Raw genomic sequence first — 17,540 nt, forward strand, 5'->3', positions numbered from 1 at the left:
GGCAGGGCCGAAACTACAATTCCCAGCAGGCAGCGGAGCCGCAGACGGCGGCCGCGGAGGAGAGCGGGCAGAAGAATTCTGCGCGCGCGGCGGGGATGGAACGTTGATAGAGTTCGCGGGTCTAGCTGCTGGGGGCTGGAGCCGCACGCAGTGCGCCGCCGCGCGCCAAAGCGGGAATCCGGGAGGCGGGCACCTCTGCAATTAATGCACGCATTTAAAACTCCCGAACCTGCGGACGCCATGCACAGGTAAACCGATTGCTAAAAGGGGCAGACATGAATGGACCGTCTTAATTCTTTAAGGCGGCGAATTTTGCTACTTGCTAGTATTGTTAGTAATGCTGTAATGTGAATGGTTGCTTAGCCTCTTCTTTGGGAAAACGTGGATGGGTGGATGCTTTAGCGCGGTGATCAGCGTGCGATTTTATTTGGCTTCCCTTATTGGGCTTTCCGGCTGCTGTTTTCAATCACTGTATGATTGCCCTCCCTCTTTCCTTGTCTGTTCCTTCCACTTTAAGAAATTCTTGAGGCCTTCTGCATGATCGTAAATCGAAAAGACTTTTCGATGTGTTCGATTTGTTTGGTTATTTTCTCTTTTATTCTTGGGAACTCGCCGCCGGCGCGTAGAAATGCAATTCAGTTAGCTGCTGTGAAAGTTTTCTGCAATGCATAACTTGCAGCTTCCTTTAGGCCTACCTTGGAATTATTTACGGGTGTGTTTTTGAAAGGAACGTGGGGCTATTGTGCGTTTCTGCAGGAAACACCTCCAGGAGATTCCCGACCAGAGTAGCAACGTTACCACCAGCTTCACGTGGGGATGGGATTCTAGCAAGACTTCTGAACTGCTTTCAGGCATGGGGGTCTCCGCCCTGGAGAAGGAGGAGGTGGACAGTGAGAACATCCCCCAGGAACTGCTTTCAAACCTGGGCCACCCGCAGAGCCCCCCACGAAAACGGCTGAAGAGCAAAGGGAATGACAAGGACTTTGTGATTGTCCGCAGACCTAAGCTAAATCGAGAGAACTTTCCAGGTAAGGTATGACGGTAAAACTATCAGTCCAGTAAGTGGTGGATTAAACTGTTGTTGGTAAACCTTTGTTCAGGGGCCTTTAGGATGGGGCCCTTTTAAAATTGCTGAATTCTGAAGTTATTTTCCAAAGAAATGGGACAACTCATTGTCTCTGAAGTTTACAGAAATGTTGGTATGTGTATCTCTTAAGGGGCACGACCGACTTTTAACCCATGAAAAGACACTCCATACTTTTTCTTTAGGAGGGACTCTGCCTGGTCAAAGGGCAGCTCATTGCCATTGACAACTGGGAACAAAGCGATGATCCTCTAGGATTCTTTTTGTTTATATTCTGCTGCTCTGTAGCCCCGGTTGAGCTTTTTGCTGTAATCACTTTAGTTATTTGTCAAGGGGCTGCTAAAGTGAATGTTGAACTAAGGGGAGGAGACTTATCTTCCCAGGTCCGTTCCCAAGTGGGATTCTTCTGGATGCTCTGTCTTCATTACTAACCGTGTTATCTGTTCAGTTCCCCAACCCCAGAACCTGAAGGTTAGTCAGATTCCCACCATCCCCCAACATCCAACCAATCATTGAATCTTTCCCTCTTGTCTCCTAAATATTTCTCAAGCTGTCATCATCTCTTGCCTGATTACTGGAATGGACTCATAATTCCAGCCTTATCCTCCCCAGATCCATCCCCCAGAGCTAGAGTGAACTGATTGAAATGTAGAACTCACCACATCGTTCCACTCTTAATAGCTCCCAGTTCCCAGGCTTCTCAAGCAGGTGAATAAATGCCTCCCAGAGTGGATCAGAGCCCCGGGAGTACTCAAAGCCATAGGGTAAACATAGTGCATTGACCCGGGGTTATCAGTTTTTCTTGCTGGCAAGCCATGTAAAACATTAATTCAGCAAATATTTGCTGAGCACATTCCGTGTGCTAGGCATTGTTCTAGGTGCTGGGGATACAGCAGTGAGCAAAACAAAAGCATTTCTACCCTCATGGAGCTTCTGTTCTAGAGGGAGGATGCAGTAAACATAAATCTGGTGTGTAGTATATGAAAATAAGTGCTATGGCTAAAAACAAAAATAGAACAAGCCAAGAGGGATTGATGGTCCTGGGGTGGGAAGCTGGTTTGCAGGGTATTAAGGGAAAGCCTCGCTCGGACAGTGAACATTAAACAAAGGCTTAAAGGAGATGAAGGAATGTGCCACGCAAATATCTTGGAGAAGAGAGCCCCAAGCAGAGGGAGCAGCTAGTGCAAAGACCCTGGGGCAGAGGAATGTTATGTTTGTTCAAGGAACAATAAGGAAGCCATATTCCCAGAGTGGATGAGCAAAGGGGAGAGTAGTGGGAGACGGGCTAGAGGTGCTATTGAGCAGAGTTGTGATGTGACCTTTTAAAAGGACACACTGGTGTGTTGAGACTAAACTTTGGGGAGTTGAGGATAAAAACTTAGAGACTTGTCGAGAGGTGTGGGAGTAGTATAAGCAGCGGTCAGCTTCTGGATAGATCCTGACATTAGAGTGGACAGACTTTGGAGACTTTGAAATTGTCTGTAGAAGAGGTGATCATAGTCTAAACTGAAATTGGGTGGGTCATGATGGAGAAGAAGAGACAGAGTCAAGAAATAAAGATGAAGTCTTGCAGAGCCAAGGTAAATAAGTATATTCCTGAATTCCCCCATCTGGCTTTCTTTGAGGAAGGTTGATGGGTTGGTTGGTTGCTCGCTTGCTTTAAAAAAAAAAATCTGTTTTTTTGGCTTTTGACCATTTCTTTAGGGAAAGAGAACCTTCAAGTTATGAGGATCTATATTTGGTGTTGGATTAATTAGAAAGGCCGTGAAGGATTGTGGTGAAGTCAGGCGCATCTGGCTTCGAATTCCAATTGTGCTGTTTACCAACCTTGGGAAGTTGTTTGAGCTACCTGTTCCTTAGTTTCTTTGTGAAATGGAATAGTAATACCCGCTTCATGGGTTACTGTGAAGATTAAATGAAAGAGTATACATAAAGCCCTTAGCATGCTGCCTGCACATAACACTCAACAAGTAAATCCAGTTAATTTGGTGGACAAAGTGACCCCCAGTTGAGAGGCTACTTCACTTGTCTTTTGCCCTTAATCCTGTTCGCCTGACCCTGTTCCCGTAGATCTTTTTGCTTCAAAATTGAATGTCACTGCTATTTTTAGTGTCTGGAATGCAGCACGAGCAATTTGGTGCTTGACTAACCACATGTGGTGAAAGACACTTCCTGCTAAGATGAGCAGCTTTTGATGACTTTGTCCAGTGCTGATAGCTTCTGACATGGAGTGATTGCTGTGTGTCCTTCCACATTCACACACACAGGTGGACATACAAATGACATTTTTAAAGCAAGGCATTATGGAAACAAGACAGAAGATCAAGGGATGGCTGCCGTCTTCTAGGAAATTGCAAGTCAAGTTGAGGAGAAAAGAGAATACATAGTAAGAGAGGCTCACAGCAAAAGATGGCGGCTCATGCAGTAGCAGCTGCTGAGTGGTTCAGGCAGCAGATGCTCTAGGAGGCCAGAGGGAGGGAGCCCCTTGTGCCAGAATGACCCAGAGCTTCCATGGTGATCCCTACTGGACATAGACACGCTTCCTCCTTCTACTCAGCAAAGCAGAGGCTCTGAGAAAAGAGAGAAGGATCTGGAAATGGTCCAGTCACTGAATCTAGAATGTTAAAATTGACTTCAAAAATATGTATTTATCTGAAGTGAGAGGAAAAAAATTGTGAGTTTTATGTTTGTTGTGACCCAAGAGAGAGGCAGGGAGGGAAACCAGTTCTATGCTGTGTCTGTGCGTGGAATTACGCACAGTAGAGATGGGTTAATTGGTGTGGAGGGGGAGGGGCAGAGCCAGGGATGCAGGGGGAGGGACAGCTGGTGTAGAGGGTTCCCACTGGGCTTCCAGTGGTGCTGGATCGTCATTCAAGCGAGTTTTGTCTGCAGTTGTCGGGACAGGTGGCTAACTAAGAGCGCTGCAGGATTCGGCTGGAACAGGCCACACCTGCTTTCCATCGCTATCTGATGACAGTGGCCTTGGGCTGTGTGAGTCGTTCTTGGTTCTTCACTCGTCAGTCTCTCTTTTCTGCCGGCCCCAAGCCAGGCTCACATCTGGTCACTAAATCCTCTACATCTGTTTATTTTGGAAGACGAAAACGTTGTGGCCAAGCCATACCAGGACAGGTCTGATTGACCTTTGGGGTGAGTGTGTAGAAGGAATCGGGAGGAGGAAATGGCCCAGTGATGAGGTCAGTAATGGACAGAAAGAGAACAACTGCATTTTATTCACGGTTGTTAAATGCCTGTCCTGGTCCCCTGTCTTCTGCACCCCCCATCTCCCCACCCCCGACCTCCCAAACAGGGCACAGCCATGGAAACGCTCTTGAACTGATTTGTTGATCAGCTCTCCCGTGGCTGTTAAACTGCTTCAGATTCCAAGCCCCACAGTGGTTTTCAGACTGGAGACTCCAAAGTTTAGAGCCTGCTGGTATCCCCAAGGGAACATGTTCAAAGTGCAAAATTCCAGAGATTCTGATCCCAGAAGTCCTGCCTTGAGCCTGGGAATCTGCTTTTCAATATCCCCAGGCAAACGTTTTTCCTCCTTTCTCTCCCTTTCTTTCTTTCTTTCTTTTTTGTTTTTTAATAACCAATAAGAAATATATTTTACGTTGCAATGCCGGGTGTGTATCTGGAACCACAATTTCACAAATCTAGATTTCTCCTTACTAAGATGTTTCCTATCCTCTTCCGTTCCATTCTTTCAAAACAATGCTCGTCAAATAAATTGATTTCATGACTCACCGATGAATCTCAGCCCTCAGCTCCCAAAACTCAGCTCTGAAAGAGCCTTTACAGGACCCTCCCAGGCACCTTTCTTTGCCCTCTAGCTTCCGTTCATTCATTCAGCAAATGTTGATGGAGCGTCAGTCTAGAGACTGGGGATCCAGCAGTGAACATAACGGACCAAAGATCCTGCTCTCCTAGAGCTTGTACCCTGTACGTAATTCTCCAAATCCCAATTTCCATGGTTTCTTAGTTACTCTTCCCACATCCCAGGGTTGAACATAGAAATATGGGGTTGAGAGGGGTCATCAAGGACCCCTGTTTTAGCTTTTTCCTGTTTTGCTTTTTTCAGTTTTGTCTAGCCAGCCAAAAAATAACAATAAAAAACCCAAAATACCAAGAGCTAGCGTGGTCTAGTGTTTCTCTTCATGATTTGTAGGAAGAGGAAGGAAACCTCATCCCGGATGGCAGAATCTGTTTGTAGTTTCCCAGAAAGGAAGCATGGGTTGTTAATACTTAAAACAAGCTAGCAAAAGCATGAACATGAGGTGAGCCTCCGCCCTTAAAAAGCAAACAAACAAACAAAAAAAAACCCCAGAAAACAGTAGATGTGAATACCTGTATCTGCTTATTCTTCACATATAATTGTTTATCTGTGCTTAAAGAGACGGGTGACTTTAAGGATCAAAGACTGAGATGACTTTGGAGTTTGAATTTGCATCTGAGTGTAGGTGATGTTCCAAGAAATAAACATGTCAAATAAGATGTTACCTATACTGCAAAGTCCTAAAGCATCGAAAACTCTTCAACAAGCACTGTTTCCAGAGGACTTTAAGAGGCATGGGAGGTGATGAGGGTACAGAAGTGGACAGCTGGCTTTACACCAGAGGAATAAGTGGTGATACTGGTGGCTGAGGGTGGTGACTAGCAGGTTTGTGAATCTGGCCAGTTTTCACCTTTCATGGCTCCGAAGTATGTTTAACTGCTTCTATGTCGTTGAAGACTAGAGTCCATGGGGTTAATTCTTTTCCTTACTGTGCAGGTCTGGTGTGCAGCCTTGGAGGGTTTAGAAGAGGTGAGTGGAAGAAAGACTTGCTCTGGACTTTCTCATCCTCTCTGGGCAGACAGACCAGGCAGCAGTGTAGTCAGGAATCCAGGAAACAGATGGTCGATGTTTTGAGAATTAAATATGGCAAGTAAAATTAGATTAAGCATATCCCAAGCCTGGATACCAGCCCCTGGGGCAGCTACATGAAGACAGACTCTGCCTCTTCTGCTGGAACAGTACCCAGTTTCAGGCTGTGAAACGCCCCCTGGCCTTCACCCCTACCAGGGGCCCTAGAATCAGTGTCGGTGTGGTCCTGCGATCGGCTCCATGGAGCCCTGGGTACTTGGCTGCTCGCGGAGGCTGTGCATTTTCTCGGCCGTTGCGCCTTCTATCTGCTCACTGACCCGCTGAGAGCTCTCCGCATCTCTGTCTTACTCCCTCTGCCCTCTCCCCTCCCTCCCAAGCCCTGATAGATTCCTTTTTCCGTAGCAAGTCGGATTTAATTCTCACCTTTTAAAAAACTTGTAGAAAATTAAGTACTCAGAATAGGAGAGAGAATCCTAGGGTAGCAAGAGGGCAGGATTCGGAGTCGGACCTGGGTTTGGATTCCCACTCAGCCCTTTGCTGGTTGTGTGACCTGTCCCTTTAGTCACAGTTACATCTTCTCGTGAAGCCCCTCCCCCCACCTCCAAGACTGCTTGTGTGCTGACAGAGGACACCACCTTTGTCTCCGGGTTTCTATCTTTAGCCTTATCCCCCCAAACACCTACAGGGCCGTGCCATTCCTTTGCAGGTGCTGTGGCCCGTGCCACCTGGCCAGCCTTCAGGCATCCTCCTGTGTGGCTCTGTGCCTTCACCTCAGGATGTGGGGTTTGGAAACAGACAGAAGAGACCCACGTTGGCCTCTTGGCTCTGCCACCTAATCGTTGATAGCACCTCGGTGAGGTTAATTAATAACCCCACTAAGACAAGCTTCCTCATCTATAAAACGGGATACTACGACTTAGGACACGGACACATTAGAATCAGTGTGCATTAATAAATGTCTGAGACTTTTTAGGGCTCTCAGTAAATGGCAGTTTTAAATGTCAGGTTATGTTTTTGTTTATTAGTTTGTCTCCCACTGAGGCCACCAGGCAGGGACCGTGCTTACACACTTGTGCATTAGTTAGGCACCCAGGAATGTATATTGAAGTGGAGCCTTAGGCCAGCCTTGTCATTTTACAAGTGAGGAAACTGGTCCTAAGAGGCCGACAGTCTTGCCTGTCTATAAAATAAAGCCAGCATTCTTCTCTTGGGTGTCAGTCATTCCTTTGTGTAATATCAGTTGAGTACTTTCTAATGTTCATCACCAGGTTCGTCCTGGGCACCAGGTGTAGCAGTTAATAGGTTAAGGAAGGTTAACCAGTCACACAGATACAGAATTAGCACATTCACAGTTTGCGTGAAGGGGGAGTAAAAGGTATAATGCATTGAGCAATGATTTAGTGAGTGCCTGTTATGTGTCAGGTATTGTGCTGGGTGCTAGATGTGCAAATCTGGGTATGGGGGCTGTGGTGGTGACCTGGGAATGCTCCTCTGAGAGAGTGACACTTAAGCTGAGGTCTGAAGGATGACTAGGAGTTGGACAGGTGAAGATGGACGTTGCAGTGCAAAGCCCTCCTAATTCTAGACTTAGCTTACTTGTGTGGCTTCATTGCCTGGCTTTGCTGTCCTCGGCAAACATCTGCATTCATCGCTTGCCACATTTTCCTTCTAGCATTTGAATTACTGATCTCGTATTCTAATTGTTCTTGATTTCTTATGTCTTTCTAATAAAATGGGAAGCACCAAGTTCATTAATTTATTTATTTCTCCTGCCCTACACTTCACAACAAGCTTCCCTATTTCCTTTCCTCACCATCTTTGGTAGACACTTCGGTGCCCCATCATTAGCTCCTTGAAGCTCACCATTCCCTTTTATGCCGAAGGCTTTCTCCTCCATGTAGATGACACTCTGTGTTTGAGGGCTTTCTCTGGGCAGAGGTGCTAGGCAGTCAACATTCCTGCCGTCTCCCAGAAGCTGCCAACCAATGACTGACAGCAGTTGGTGGATTAATGCCCCAACACCTGTGCCCTTGGCTGGGACCACTCTGGGGCAGGTGCCATATGCTTCCCTGGAGTGCCCTGCAGATTTGAAGCCCAGTTGCCCATAGCGGTAATCTGCTTATTCACGTACCCAAATTGGCTTCCTGCCCTTCCATGTCTCGCTTCACTCTTTCCAGTACTTCTGAGATCCCTTCCCAAATAAACTACTTTAGTTCATGTCCTCAGGATCTGCTTCTGGGGATCCCACACTTGGGTAGAGGACAGTTCGGGGGTCTCAGTAAATCATACCAGGCAGCCCTTGTCCAAACCCTACTCCCACCGTGGGTGTTTTCACGTAGGTGAAAATCCCAAGCAGCATTGAAAAGAGAAGGTTATAAGAGGAAAATGTACAGATTTTATGGAGAAAGGAGAGGAATAGAGGAAAGAGAGAGAAAGTTTGACTCTGCTGCTTAACCTCTTGTCATAAGTTATTTAGTCTTCATAGTGAACAACTTTGCAAGATAAACCTTTTGATTCCCATTCCTACAGATGAAGAAACCGAGCCCCAGAGGGATTGAGTAACTTGCCTAAGGTTCGTAGTCTTGCAGGCAATGTAGTCGAATTCCAGTCGAAGCTGTGCTCCTTCCTCAATCCAGTAATCCTCACACTTGTGGCGGGGGCCAAGTACGTGGTGTCAGGATGGTCTGTGCAGATCATAGTAAAAATCTCAACACGTTAGGTTGGAAGTGACTAAGTGTATGATTTTTTTGCCGAATGAAATGCCAGCATCTGATCTGTATACGTGAGAAGCAGCAGAGGTCAGGGAGTTAAGAAGAATTAATGGAAGAAAAACTTTTCTCCAATTTGGGGAGCAGGACAGGAGCCCTGCTGGAGAAGCTCTGTCCACACTGACCTTGGACCAGGAGCTTTGTGGCAGTGATGGAGGTTTGTTGGAGCTGCCTCCCCAGAACATGGTCCAGGCTCAGCGTGGATGGTCTATCTGCCTTCCTCCCTCTGCCCCTAGGTTTCAGAGCCTCAGTCAGTCCTTTGTTTTATTCTCTAGAGAGGGAGGGGCAGGGGTTCATTGAGCAGCTGCATCTTTCCTCCTCATTTTTCCATAGAGGCTACTTCCCTGACCACTGCTCCACCCCCACACCCTGCGCAGCACAGCACAGCACCCTGAACCCTACTGCAGCCCATGGTGATACTTGCTTGGAATTTCCTGTTTATTTATCTGTGTCTCTGAAAGTCTGAGCAGGCCATGCCTTGCTCATCTTTGTCTGTAGAACAGATCCCAGCATGTAGTACATGTTCAATAAATATATGAATGGATGAATGTATCAGACATTGTGTCCTTAGAATACAAAGACTATTTAAAAAAAGAAAAAAATCGGGTTCTCATTCTCAAGAACTCATGGCCTCATGGGGGCCTACACAGGTGACTAAGCAAATAATGAAATCGTGGTTAAAAAAGCGACCTGTTCTTGGTGATGTCATGGGAGGCCGTCCATAGGAGTTGGGGCATTAATGGCCACTTGATGTTAAATTAATAGCAGTCGGGGGCGGGCACAGCATGTACAGAGGCATTGAGATGTGACGAAGAATGACTCATTCTGAGAATTCCAAGTAGCTCCAAATGGCTGGAACATATTTCTAGATAATGAACCTAGAAAAATAAGTGGGGCACTGCCAGAAAGCTTTGAATTTCATGCTAAGCAGTATAGACTTTAGAGTGAATATTCAAGGGACACCACTGAAGGGTCTCATTGAGGGACGGGCATAGACGTTTTCAAAAGATTGCCCAGGAATAGGAGAAAAGAGTCGGACTGCCATGTTTATCACTCTCCTCCATGCTCTCTCCAGCTCTCCATCATGTTCTCCACAGAGCCTGGTGTCATGTCCGTTAACACCTTTTAAATGGGGAGGTGGGAGTGTTAGGGTTCTCCAGTGACACTGAACAAATAGGAGATATAGGGAGATTGATTAATAAGGGATTGGCTTGCGCAGTCCTGGAAGCTGAAAAGTCCCAAGATCTTCAGTCCCAAAGACCTGAGACCCCGCAGGGCAGATGGTACAAGTTTCAATCCAGGTCTGAAGGCAGGAGGAGACCCAGGTCCCAGCTCAAAGACAGGAGAGAGAGACAGTTCTCCGTTCATCAGCCTTTTGGTCTAACCTGGCCTTGGATTGGATGAGGCACGCCCACAACTGGGGAGGGCAATCTGCTTTTCTCAGTCCATTGATCAAATGTTAATCTCATCCTGAAACACCCTCACGGACACACCCAGAATAGTGTTTAACCAAAATATCTGGGCACCCCCTGACCCAGTCAAGTTGATACTAAAATTAACCATCACAGAGAGGAGAGGATAGCGCTAGAATTGGTGTAGCAGATGGGTTGGAGGTAGAGAGAGACTGAGAAGGCAAGTTATTGAACTCATCTAACCACTCTAAATCTAATCTAAATCACTCAGTATTTCTTTGGTGCATACTTATTTCCTTCTAGGCCATTGTCATGTTAACCCGATCTTGTGGGTTATTCTGTACATTCATAGGTAAGAGTTTAATACTTGTTGAATAGCTGTGTAGAGTTTGCTTTTATAAGACTAAGAAAACTGGTTTTCCTGCATGCACCTTTTTCTCCCTCCAGTTTATTCTGCACACAGCAGCCAGAGTGATCCTTTTAAAGCCTCCATGAGATGCTGTCATTCCTGTGCTCAGAACCCCCTGGCGGCTCCTCAGCACCTTCAGAGTCAAAGCTGAGGCTTCTCTAGCCCTGCCTGACCCGGCCCCCCCTCACCCCTCTGACCTCTTCCATCACTTCCACAACTTGCTCACTCTGTTCTACACTGGTCTCCTTGCTGTTCCTTAAAACAGACATGCTGTTCCTGCACCTCGAACACACACTAGAGACTCACAAGGCTGGCCCCCTCTCTGTTCAGCCTTTCCTCAGTGATCACCGGCTTGGTAAGGTCTTCCCTGGCCGCTGTGCTCAGACTTTGAACACTGGCCCCCGTACTCCGCGTCCTGTCCTTTACCCCGCGTAAGTTTTCTGCATAGCACTAATCAATTTTAACATATCATGTACTTTTTTTTTTTTTTAAAGATTTATTTATTGATTGATTGATTGCTATGTTGGGTCTTTGTTTCTGTGCTAGGTCTTCCTGTAGTTGCGGCAAGCGGGGGCCATTCTTCATCGCGGTGCGCGGGCCTCTCACTATTGTGGCCTCTCTTGTTGCGGAGCACAGGCTCCAGACACGCAGGCTCAGTAGTTGTGGCTCACGGGCCCAGTTGCTCCGCGGCATGTGGGATCCTCCCAGACCAGGGCGCGAACCCGTGTCCCCTGCACTAGCAGGCAGACTCCCAACCACTGCGCCGCCAGGGAAGCCCATATCATGTACTTTTTAACATATTGAACAATTTTTAGCGTATCATCTAATATCATGTGATCGTTTCCTCCTGCCGGAATGTAAGTTCCATGAAAAAGTATTCTGTCTCTCTTGTTTTCTGCTTTCTCCCCAACACCTGAAACGATCCCTGGCGTCAGAGTTAAGTGCTCAGTACATATTTGTTGAATTAATAGATGAGAACACCCTTTTGATATTGCACTTTTAGGTAAATTGACTTCTGAGTGCTTTCTGTAAACCTGAAAGAAGAGGGAGGAAGGTTCGTTTGCCTTTTAAATAAGGTCACTACTTGATAAATGCACCACTGAATCCACTTCAGAGAGAAGTGAGGCGTTCCTTAGCAACCAAAAGCATCGTGATGTCTTAGACATTGCTGTCTGAGATCTGAGCAGCGTGGGACTTGCTGTGAACCACTGTTAGTATAGTTCTTGCCCAAGACTGGCTGGTGGGCACTGAAGAGAAGAATGTTATGAAAAGTATTCTTGATATTCTCTTTTCTCCTTTGCTGAGAAACTATGGTACCCACTTCAGGGTACATAGACAGTGGGTGAACAGAAAAACATTTGTGAGGATGAGGAATTCATTTAGCATTAAATTCCCCTGTTTAAGCTACGTGTTGTATATGCTTTAAGTGCATGAAAAGGCTCAGTAGACTTGATAGGGCAAAAGAATGGTGATGGGAAGACACTTTTTTTTTTTTTTTTTCTTTTTTCCCCTCAAAGGTGTTTCATGGGACTCCCTTCCAGACGAGCTGCTCTTAGGAATCTTCTCCTGTCTGTGCCTCCCTGAACTTCTGAAAGTCTCCAGTGTTTGTAAGAGATGGTATCATCTAGCGTAAGTATTTTTCACCCCTTCTGGCATATGTGGAGGAGGAGAAAAGAAGGGTTATTTATTTATTCATTTGGGTCTGGTGAAACTGAAAACCAAGAAAAATAAGGCAGCACAAAGCAAACTAGGTATCTTCTCCCTTTTATTAATAATCAGTGTCTTATTTCAGAGTGAAGGGAGGGAGCTACTGGAAGTGACTTACCCCATTTCTGAAAGCCTCCTTTCCCTGTATTCGGTGTAGCCCGTGTTTGCTGGGCAACGTACCGAGAGTGAGGGGAGTGATGGGTGTGCGTGAAGGCATAGCTGCTGCTCACGTGCCGGCTGGGCTGGGCGGTGAGTGCAGTGGGAGAGAGAACTCGCGGCTCTGGCATTAGACCTGAGTGGGAAGCCAGCCTCTGCTGCTTAGGCTTTGGGGGACCTGAGCGCGGTTCTTGACACTTCTGAGCTTCAGTCCCCCCCATATATAAAATGGGGGTGACGGTACCTTCAGGACAGCGCCGCTGTGAGGATGCGGTATAAAGATGCCAGGGCAGTGCTCAGCTCGTAGAAACGTTCAGCGCATGGTAGCCGACAGTTGTTGGGGTTTTTGTTGGTTCGGGGGCAGCACTTTTCAAGTGTGGACGGTGAGCTGCACGGGGGGAGTCTTGGTGAGCTGGGACGGCAGTAACGGGCCAGAAGCGGGGGGGAAATGACTGCCTTTCCATCTTCACCTTTTCTCCTACCCATTAACCTCTGGCCATGCTTTGCTTTGTGCTTAAAGGCCATCTGTCTCTCTCCCCCCTCCACACATCTAGGACTCTCGTTGTGAGACCGCAGGAGCCCCTACCCTTCCATTCACGGTTGTGCTGGAAATAAGACACTCTAGGTATTTACAGGGCTACAGTCGTCCCTTGGTATCCGCTGGGTATCGGTTCCAGGACCACCTGTGGATACCAAAATCCACGGATGCTCAAGTCCCTTATATAAAATGGCGTAGGACAGTCTGTCTCTGTATCCGGGGATGTGTGGTTGCTTGAATCCGCGAATGCGGAACCCGTGGATAGGGAGGGCCGACTGTATCTGCTTAGAAGAGCCACAGAGAGGTCTGCACACCTGGAATACTGGAGCAGGTAAATGGCGGTTGACTTTCACTTATCCCCGCCCAAGTGACCCCATCTTGATTTTCTTTTTCCACCAGCTGTCCTCTCCATGCAGAGTCTATTAATCTTCATTTCAACTGTCATAAAAGTTATAACTGACATTTATTAAGCACTTGTTATATGCCAGGCACTGCAGTCCTGCCTTCTTAATAATAGAGGTTGAATAACATGTTGACAATCTGTTTGCGTAGAATTATTTCGAAGCTCTAGCCAGTGGTCTGCAAGCAGTATTAAAAAGTAAAATTCTTGTAGATATTTAAAATGTTCCCCCATGGGCTTTATCTCATGTTTTCTTTTTTGTTAAATTGAATTAATCTCTGGGTATTAAAGCTCCTTTATCATGTTGTTTCATACATTTTGGCACCTCTTTTTTGCTTCAGAAACACTATCTAAAATCTAAATAATATTTTTACCTTTTTCCTTCCCATTAGTTCATATGTATATACCTATATTTTTGTGCGTATATATATTTTTTAAGCTTTTAAGGTATTGTAAAACAGAGCTGAACTATGACTTTTTTCTAATAGATATATGATAACTATGTCTCATAATAAAGTCGTACAAACTTTCCTTCTTTTAGGTACATTTACACGTTCGTTAGGGTAATAGAGGTAGCCTGTTCATGCTTCACAAAAATGGCAAGTGGGATCATTTGGGCCATTTTGAACCTATCTACTCGTTCGATAATCAGTTGAGAGATTTGAACAATCATTTTTTTTCATAGTAATCTTTTATTTATTTATTTATTATATTTATTTTTGGCTGTGTTGGGTCTTCGTTTCTGTGCGAGGGCTTCCTCTAGTTGCGGCGAGCGGGGGCCACTCTTCATCGCGGTGCGCGGGCCTCTTCACTATCGCGGCCTCTCTTGTTGCGGAGCACAGGCTCCAGACGCGCAGGCTCAGTAGTTGTGGCTCACGGGCCTAGTTGCTCCGTGGCATGTGGGATCTTCCCAGACCAGGGCTCGAACCCATGTCCCCTGCATTAGCAGGCAGATTCTAAACCACTGCGCCATCAGGGAAGCCCTGAACAATCATTTTTAAAGTTATCGAATTGATTTGAATCCTGCAATTGTATTCTCTGGTTCTAGATCATTGCATTGCTCCTGATAGCATTGAACCAGCTAAATTGGAAATCCATATAAAGAGGAAAATAAAAGCTTATCCGTGATAGGACCAGGAGATATTCAATAATGCCTTAAAAATATCATAGGTAGGGCTTCCCTGGTGGCGCAATGGTTAAGAATCTGCCTGCCAATGCAGGGGACACGGGTTCGAGCCCTGGTCTGGGAGGATCCCGCATGCCGCGGAGCAACTGGGCCCGTGAGCCACAACTACTGAGCCTGTGCTCCGCAACGGGAGAGGCCACGACAGTGACAGGCCCGCGCACCGCGATGAAGAGTGGCCCCCGCTCACCGCGACTGGAGAAAGCCCTCGCACAGAAACGAAGACCCAACACAGCCAAAAATAAATAAATAAATAAATAAATTGATTAGTTAAAAAAAAAAATCGTAGGTAATTGTATAGTCAAAAACAAAGATGCCTTCGGAATTTGCTTCAAGGAGATTTAGTGGCTGTGTCCTTACGTTAGTAACGGTGGCGAGGGCCTCCAGTAACAAGTGCCCCGGCTTCCCAAACACAGCACCTCCTCTTTTCCAGGTTTGACGAGTCTCTCTGGCAGACCTTAGACCTCACGGGCAGAAACCTCCACCCAGATGTGGTTGGTCGGCTGCTGTCTCGAGGGGTGGTTGCCTTCCGCTGCCCACGATCGTTTATGGACCAACCGTTTGTTGAACGTTTCGGGTAAGAAAGGAAAATCCCTGGAAAATCTTGGGAAGGAAAACAGATCAAAATGTCTTTTTTCCTATATTCAGCTGTATGCCCTATGACAGGTCATCTGTGCATAATGGAGAGTTAGTTGCATATTTTGCCGTGTGGCCTTTGTGTTGAAACATGGCACAGGTTTCAGTGACATCATTCCCATTTTAACTCAGGGCTGCTCTTGGGCTCTTCCCAGGGTCTTAGATGCACTTGGGGTCCTCAGTAGATGGGCGTCCAGAGTCCCATGAGGCAGGAGCCAAGCAGAGCCCTCACCAACAACAGATGCAAGGCATCCTAGCCATTTCCCCACTGCCTATTTCTGATCAAGAAAAAATGTGAGGCATCCTTTCAGGTTTTGTCACTCTTGAGTTTCTGATCCTATCGTGGACAAATTTGCATCCTGAAAAAAAAGGCCCTCTCTTGGTGTGTTTTGTAGACTGTTCTGAAAAAGTATTACTGATAGTTTTGCAATGTGGTTCAGTGCCGTCTCACACTTGAGTGGAATAACTAGGTACTGAACAGAAAAATAAGCAGAGCTGAGGATGAAACACGCATCCCGACTCGAGGCCTTTTTGCCTTCTTGCCGGGGTCGTATGGCGACACTCCTCTCCCACGGGTGTTTATCCTTCTCCTGCGGCTCTTCCTTCTTAGTCTCCTTCACATGCGTGCTTGGCTTTGTGCCTCTAGGGTCTGTGCCTGGCTGCCCTCTCTTCCTGATCCACACACTGTCTTCGGACAAGCTGTGTCCTGTACACCCATGTTTATGCCAAGACTCTCACAGTCTCATCTCTAGCCCCGCCCTCTCTTTCAAACAAACTCTTATTTCTAATTACCTAAAAACCTCCACACCTGGATTTCCTCCAAGTACCTTAATATTAGCATAGCCATACCAAGAACCACGATATTAGCCTTCCTTTACAACTTACCGTCCACAATCTTCCCTGTTTTGGCACTCTACCCACTCACCCTTGCTGGGAGTCATCATAGGCGTAACCTTTTTGTCATCCACATCCAGCTCATTCTCACGATGCCCATTAGTTAATTTTCTACCTGGGACTATACTGGCACAACATCTGGACTTGGCAAAAATGCTCTTGAATTTTAAAACAAACGAGGGTGGAAATTAGCTAGTAGCAACTTATTTTATGACCAAAACTATAGCTAATATTTGAAATGTGTATTTAGGGTCTTGTTTGTGATGGACTGCCCAGGTGGGGAGGAGAAAAGGGTCGGTTGTGAGCTGGATGTGCTGGTGTGAGCCACCTTGTGGAACCTCTTTTTGTTCCTTCTGTGTTCAGCCCTTTCCGTGTACAGCACATGGACCTGTCGAACTCGGTGATCGATGTGTCTACCCTCCATGGCCTTCTGTCTCATTGCTCCAAGTTGCAGAATCTCAGCCTAGAAGGCCTGCGGCTTTCGGATCCCATTGTCAAGTGAGTGGCAGCCAGGAGCGTGTCACAAAGTCAGTTTTGTTAATTTTGTTTCCTGAGCGTACCTGGGGTGTCCTGTCCATATCCAGATGGACTCAGAAAATATCCAGTGCAGTGTTCCAGCTTCCGCAAAACTTTCCAGGACTCACCTAGGCAACCAAAGTTTGCATGCTAACTATATTGCCGGGGCTCGTGCTAGGTTCTAGACATACAGGGATGAATCAAGGCATGGTCCCTCCCTCATTCGTGGGAGAAACAAGTAATTACAGTGCTGTGTGTTTGTTAGGTGCGTTGGCGAATATGTGGCAACACACAGAGACCTCATTAAATTTCGAGAAGGCAGCCTTCTCGGAGGAAGTGACTCTTAAGCTGAGTATTGCAAATATGTAGGTAGGAGTTCTCCCCATGATATGGGGAAGGAAGCAGTCTGGTTGGGTCTAAACTCTGAAGTGGTCGGGAATTGCTGGAGCGTGGGGCCCAGTGAGGGAGGTGACAGGTGAGGGTGGTCAGGGACCAGATCATAGTGGAGTGGGCCCCTGCCACGCTGGAAGAAGTCTGGATTCTGTTGTGCGCTGTAAAGAGGGAAGCGTGGTGAAGAGAGGAGAGTGGTTCTGAGGATGGAAGGAACATGTCAGAGTTGAATTTTAGAAAATTAACTCACTGGGCATCTCAGAGGGTCAGTCAGACATAAAAGAAACTAGATTAGTTAAGATACTATTGTATTCATTCAGGTAAGAAATGATGACACCTGATGGGAAAAAATAGAATAATGATAATAATAGCAGCTAACATTTATTGAGCACGTACCATGTGCCAGATACTAGATTCTTTAGAGGTATTCTGATTTAATCCTCACAGCAACCCTATGAAATATGTTCTTATTGTTCCCTTTTTACAGATGTGGAAACTGAGGAACAGAGAGGCTGAATAACTTGTCCAAGGTCACACAGTTAATAGGTGGCAGAACCAAGATTTGAACCTGGCTATATAGTAT

General features: G+C 46.4%; 1 protein-coding gene across 3 annotated transcripts in view; it reads left to right on the plus strand.

Annotated features, from left to right (window-relative positions):
* Positions 1-97: 97 nt before the first annotated feature.
* Positions 98-17,540, plus strand: part of SKP2 (S-phase kinase associated protein 2) — a 33,632-nt gene continuing 16,189 nt past the window's right edge. For 2 of the 3 annotated variants that reach the window (XM_068535236.1, XM_068535237.1), the window contains exons 1-5: positions 98-248; positions 757-1,028; positions 12,055-12,166; positions 14,955-15,098; positions 16,415-16,549. In XM_068535236.1, coding sequence (XP_068391337.1) covers positions 205-248; positions 757-1,028; positions 12,055-12,166; positions 14,955-15,098; positions 16,415-16,549 — 707 coding nt within the window. In that variant the 5' untranslated portion in view covers positions 98-204. Of the gene's footprint in view, positions 249-756; positions 1,029-12,054; positions 12,167-12,954; positions 13,026-14,954; positions 15,099-16,414; positions 16,550-17,540 lie in introns of those variants that run through there. The other variant, XM_068535238.1, reaches the window with a different exon arrangement.

The sequence above is a fragment of the Eschrichtius robustus genome, chromosome 2, assembly GCF_028021215.1.
Source record: "Eschrichtius robustus isolate mEscRob2 chromosome 2, mEscRob2.pri, whole genome shotgun sequence".
In the NCBI taxonomy this organism is placed as follows: Eukaryota; Metazoa; Chordata; class Mammalia; order Artiodactyla; family Eschrichtiidae; genus Eschrichtius; species Eschrichtius robustus.